Source organism: Erigeron canadensis, chromosome 3 (assembly GCF_010389155.1).
Source record: "Erigeron canadensis isolate Cc75 chromosome 3, C_canadensis_v1, whole genome shotgun sequence".
Lineage (NCBI taxonomy): Eukaryota > Viridiplantae > Streptophyta > Magnoliopsida > Asterales > Asteraceae > Erigeron > Erigeron canadensis.
Window position 1 is genome coordinate 21,740,294 of NC_057763.1, and position 6,000 is coordinate 21,746,293.

At 33.8% G+C, this 6,000-nt stretch overlaps 1 protein-coding gene across 1 annotated transcript; it reads right to left on the reverse strand.

The window, feature by feature from the left end:
* Positions 1-904: 904 nt before the first annotated feature.
* Positions 905-4,568, reverse strand: LOC122593152 (PLASTID TRANSCRIPTIONALLY ACTIVE protein 6, chloroplastic). Its single transcript, XM_043765517.1, has 6 exons — positions 4,005-4,568; positions 3,294-3,362; positions 2,758-2,862; positions 2,057-2,176; positions 1,324-1,413; positions 905-1,246 (listed from the first exon to the last, which is right to left on the reverse strand). The coding sequence occupies exons 1-6, from the start codon at positions 4,494-4,496 to the stop codon at positions 1,130-1,132; spliced, it is 993 nt and encodes a 330-aa protein (XP_043621452.1). The 5' UTR covers positions 4,497-4,568; the 3' UTR covers positions 905-1,129.
* Between the last annotated feature and the right edge of the window lie 1,432 nt (positions 4,569-6,000).

Below are 6,000 nucleotides of genomic sequence, written 5' to 3' on the forward strand. Positions count from 1 at the left end.
TAACTTATTTGATCTTGAAATTACCAATAGTAATATTTATTTAATTTAATATTTATAAAAGAAAATGTGAATCTGGTAATGTTGAAGATACATTATCTGGGTAGTAGTTGAATCATAAAGATGATTATTTTACATATTCTTATTAGGCATTGTTATTTGGTCAAAGTTAGGCCAACTAGGACAAAACAGCCAAACATGAAGGGTGGTATTTTGTGTCCCTTAGCATAAATTTACACTGTCATACCTTAAATTAGACTAAGATTTTGGTTTATACCTATTTTAGTAAAAATTGACAAGTTAGATACCTTTAAAACTAATTTGCCCTTCTTAAAAATTTCATGCTCTTTCATTAGAGATGTCATTCGATATACTTTCGACGAATTTTTAAATCCGAGGGCGGAGCTTGTACGCCTAAGGCATTTGGCTATCAAAGTCTATGACCAATCACCCTTACCATCTCACCGCCGCAACGCGCGGGTACTTTCTCTCGTATAGTATCAATTATGAAACAGCTTGCAACAAGTGTAGTACTACAATTTTCAAGTAGCTACTTGCAGCAAGTCGTCATTGAACAATATATCAGAAGGCTCATCAGTTATGAACCAAATCACGAATATGTGAATAACCCCTAATTTCTCATTTCAGGTTTAGCATCACAGATTTCATTTTTGGTATCTGGTGAAACTTGGTGCAGTTGAGTTGTGGGCTGACAGAGTGACAGGTCCTAACCAACATATGAAATTCCACACAGAACACAAGATTCGATGGATCCTTAATGTAATGACCTAATAAAACCCTTGTACCTGTGCAACAACGGACCTTCAAGATTTATTTAAAATCATAATTACAGAACCAGATACATAACGATGGTCATTGACTGCTCATTACTATATACACCCACACATGAGAAATTTATATTTTATAAGATGCAGAACAACCAAAAACCACATAAGATTGTCAGCTGGATGTCCTAATATTCTGTCATTATAATCTACAAAAAGAATGATTTGGCACAGATATGGAACACAACACTCAAACTTGATTTCATCTCTAAGATAAAGAAAGGTACCTACTCACAAACTGAAGGGCTATGTTATACAAAATTTAGTACCTGTCGAGAAACTAAAAACTAGAACCAGTTTGAAACATTGAAGTCCCGTAACTTGCTGAGATGTCTTTCCATGTCCTTTCTACCCTTGTCCCACTCTTCTCTATGTACTACAGTCGTTGGATCGTCTCTCTCTTCCTGTAAAGATATATTTGAGTCATGATAAATTCGATAGTAGCCTAATAAGTAGAATTGAAACTGAAATGGATAGTCACCGAGGGTATAATCTTGAAGGACGTCGCATTATCCCGAATAACAAGAAAGTCGTTTTTTCGATCCCTGTTTCTTCCTTCTGGAACAGTTACCTGTATATGACATCAGAATAGTTCCATCACAAAACAATAACTTTATTCAAAAATGCTTCGACTTGCAATTCAGACTTATTAACTTATCAACACTTAAGCCAAACAGGTCAACTGAAATTACTCAATTAGAATACTACCTTCAAGAAATACAAGTCAAAAGCCAAAGTGCTTTTCAAATGTATAGAACCGGATAAAACATTTCATCTAAGAACTCAAGTATTAAATGAAATAATGTAATATTTGCAATCGTATATGACACTAACTGTTTATAATATTCTAGTTATCTATGGTTTTTTGAAAGGTGTTTCGATCTCACTCGAACTGTGTGAAAAATGAAAATTTTTGCCCACAGGTCAAATGACAGACTGAGCCGTCCATTTAAAAACCTCTAGTCGTGGCCAAGTACTTGATGGTAAAGCCAAACCAAAATTTTAGCAGGACCACAGTTCACAGATTGAAATTATTTATCACGTTAAGAGTTCTGATGAAATTTCATGTACGGCTTCTACTACTACTTGTGACTATATAAGTTCACTAAAAAAATATAATACAAACCCGACCAATAACATAAATAAACCCATGATTTGTTTGTGTTGGAGTGGAATAATTATTTAATTTAGTTCAAAGCATGGTTTGTACTCACCAAAACTTTTGCCCTCGTAATCGACTTCGTTTTTGAATCAATGACATAAATCTCTTCAAAGTCCAACACAAAATCTGGATCATCTAACCGTCTGTTCCGGTAGTGCTTTGTCAAAAACACCTTTAGAGAGAAAAGATTGTCATTATATTGCAAAACCTAAATGAAAATAGTAAACATACTGTCTGACATGTATTTTTTCCTCTGATTATTTACCGAGTTATAAATATAAGTCTGTATCGACTTTCAAAAATTTTCAGAGTTCTTTTTAATCTCTACAAAGCTTTCATTTTTCTACAATTTGACCTGCCAAGTCAGAATCAATATTGGAAGTGGCAGCAATGTTAAGCATTTACGCATGCACGTCTTTAAGGAACAACATAACGGAAGTTTGTGGACAACAACAAAACTTACTACTCCCAAACAATGATTTGTAAAGTGCAAATTTATGGATAGGTTTTTTACATTTACTCAAAAAGAATGCTTGACTTGGCACCCGACTAAAAAATGTTGGTTAGGTCAAACGTCTAACATATAGAGAGTAGAGTTTCCTGCAGCGGCATTAAGGCCAGGTATGATCTATGGGTAGAATGTAAGTACAGCATGTAGAGAAAATGAATATAGATAAGATATATCGACAAGATATGTCTATGTGTGCCTTTCTTCATATAGAGAACTAAGTAATGCACATTATCAATTTGCACCTTCATAACCTCCCACTCTGATTTGTACATGGGATCTCTAAGCGCATCTATTGGTGGTTCTGTGACATTGTAGGTTCCCCAATCACTCTTTGCACATCTTATGTACTGCAACAAGAAGAAATGCATATCGTTATATACTGGTGAAAGATATGAATATTAGTATGGGAAGCTAAAAGTACACAAAAGGTTGAGTTGGTTGACAAGTTACAAAAGGTTTGGGTTAAAACATGTCTTAGAGCTCAAAGTGTGCGAGGTTTACCTGCTAGCACCGTTTAGTCCATTTTCTTTGCTAATAGCGCAAGCAATAATCAAAACAATCACTATTACAATACCAATCAAAATATCTGAATAAAACAGATAGGAGGTTCTATGCCTCAAACTAGGCTTAGGCAAATTTAGAACCCATTCACCTATTACCTAAGTTTTTCTTTTAACCCGTGTGACATGTTCAAGACACAACTGAAATTGAACCGTTAGAAGTAAACAAGTTGAATCTGCCTGTCTAGTTTATATGCATTGCAAGTAGGAAAATAGACCTTCTCAGGCATCGGTGCTAGAACTCTAGGGATAGCATATACATCAGTATCTGGTTCCGTCACATACATCTGCAAAACAAGAAAATGATTTAGAGAGGTCCTCTAAAAGCACAACATAATCAAAAAGGGGGTCAAAGGTATTAGTTTTCAAACATCAACTAAATCAAATAAACTAGACTATTGATTCAACAACTTTTGAACGTATTACCAAATACACGGTTTTAATGGCCACCACTTAAAGTTATCAGATTATAATTATATAAAAAAGAAGATAAATCTAGTAACCAAACACGCCCCAATTACGTTATCTACTGGTCCTTGCATTAGAAAAAAAGCAGCAAGAACACTCACATTACCTTTCTACTACAAAAAGATACTAAGATAAAGTGTAAGCTTCAACTAAACTTGATGCTAAACACAATACTCATAACATTCATAAATGACATTGTGTTCAAAACTAAACTATATTGTATAGATTTTTGAACAATTGTGACTTGAAGAAAAAAGAAATCAATTTCATCAAAATAATCATCTCCATTTCACAGAAAAAGCGATTTCTTTTACTGTAAGCATTTAAAAAGTATATATCTAGTTATAACCCAAATCCAAACACCCCTTCAATTTCAAGCTAACTAAGTTAAAGATTCTTAAAAATCCATCCAAAAATATAAATTTAACCGAAAAAAAAAAAGCAGAGTTATCAAAAGGTACCTCACGAAAATCGAAAACATCATTATCAGGATCAGGAGGTTTTCTAATAAAGAAATCACAATCCATCAAACTAATTTTATGAAACTCATCTTCATTAATTCTATAATCAACAACTTTTTCAGAATTCCATCCTTGTGTAGACACAAAATTCTTACTCATCAAATTCATAACATTTCCATCTTCACTATTTATTTCATCATATTCAACATCATAATCTCTTTTATTATCCCCTTCATCTACTTCTTCTTCTTCATCATCATCCATCATTTCATCTCCCCCACCACCACCACCACCGCTGTCGGCATCCCCGGATTCTCCGCCGTCTCCGTCGTCAGAAAAGATTCTGAAGTCGCGGCGGCGTTTGTGGGTTTTCAGGTGGGTGAATGTGAGAGTGGTTGTACGGAGTGAGGGGATTTGGGAAATGAATGTGAGAGTTGGGAAAGTGGTGCGGCGAAGAGGTGGTGGTGAAAGGAAGAAGAGGGTGGTGCTCATGGTGGACACCGGACAGGACACTTTTTTTTTTTTTGGTTGGGGTTTAAGATAATGTTTTGGGGTTTTGGTTTCTGGCAACAAAATGGGTACCTGTAAATTTTGAATTTTAAAAATAAAGATAATTTTAATGGATAAATTTTACAATGTAATAAGAAATTATTGTCTTATTTATATCTATACTACTATATAAAGCAAACTGTCTTTCCCCTATTAGTAATTAAGAACCTGAAATGATCATATTACTCTTCTTATTTATTCACTAATTTAAACATCTTTACTTATATACCTATAATACCTTTAATAAAATAAATTACAACATAGATTCTCCAATCCTTAAATAACCATATTAACCCTTACCGCCGCACATCATCACCACAATTGCCGCAGCCACACCTTTTTCGTTACCACCATCACCGCTGCATCGTGCGAACACCCCGTCTCGTATTATTATATATAAACTTATTTCCTTTACTATAATTTCCTTTTCATTTTTTTCCATTTTTATTTTAAAAGATAACTACAGAAAATAGACAACACATTTCTATCAAAACATCATCAGTAACTTTAAAAGTTTTACTTTTTAGCAATGAACTTTTATTTATTTCCGGAAATAATAACATTTGACACACATACATGATGACGTGGACAATTTTTTTGACTACGTGACACTTTTTAATGACAACATTATTATTTATTTATTTATTATGTAAATTTATCAACCATGTCATTTCCACCCAAAAAATGATCATCACTCGGTTTCAGTTTCGGTTCCGGCAAGGTAATTCTTCGTGTCAGTTTTCTTCTGAAACTGATTTCAGCTTGATTTCATTGATTCTTGTTGAGTCTCTTTCATTTTCAAGCATTAAAAAGTTGTGTATGAAGATCTTAAAGGAGACACAGATCTAGCTATTCTTTGTCTATCTCGAGATTAAATATCTCTAAAGTTAGATACCAAAACGTCTTCGTTTTCGTCGAAGAGAGATATTGTTGATGTTCATGGTGAAATGAAAGTTTCATAAGACAGATTTAGGTCGTTTATGAATATTTCATTGGAGAATGACATAGATCCAGATAGCGGAGGTCCAGAGGCTATCTCAAACACGAACAAACCGCCGACGATTTCTAAATTAGTTGAATAAATCGATAAGAAATCACCTCTATCTCCAACACTGCCGTCGTCGGTGTTGGAGTAATCTGACAATAATTAAGAATTCATTGCTAAAAAGTGAAACTTTTTAAGGTCACTGCTATTTTCATAAATTGGTCGAAAGATCCTTTTTATTTTCTGTAATTATAAAGAATGTCACGTCATTAAAAAATGTCACATAATCTAAAAACTCTCCACGTCACCATGTACGCGTGAAAAATGTTGTTATTTCCAGGATTAAATGAAAGTTCATTGCTAAAAAGTAAAACTTTTAAGGGTCAATGTTATTTTCGTGAATTGGTCGAAAGATACTTTCTATTTTCTGCAGTTATCCCTTATTTTAAACTTGAAATTGCA

Bases quoted from the DNA above. Each gene is read 5' to 3' on its own strand.
- LOC122593152 (XM_043765517.1), bottom strand. From the start codon at position 4,496: ATGAGCACCACCCTCTTCTTCCTTTCACCACCACCTCTTCGCCGCACC. The intron at 1,414-2,056 runs GTGAGTACAAAC...TGTCATATACAG, and splicing joins TTACGAGGGCAAAAGTTTTG to GTAACTGTTCCAGAAGGAAG. The intron at 1,247-1,323 runs GTGACTATCCAT...ATATCTTTACAG, and splicing joins CCTTCAAGATTATACCCTCG to GAAGAGAGAGACGATCCAAC.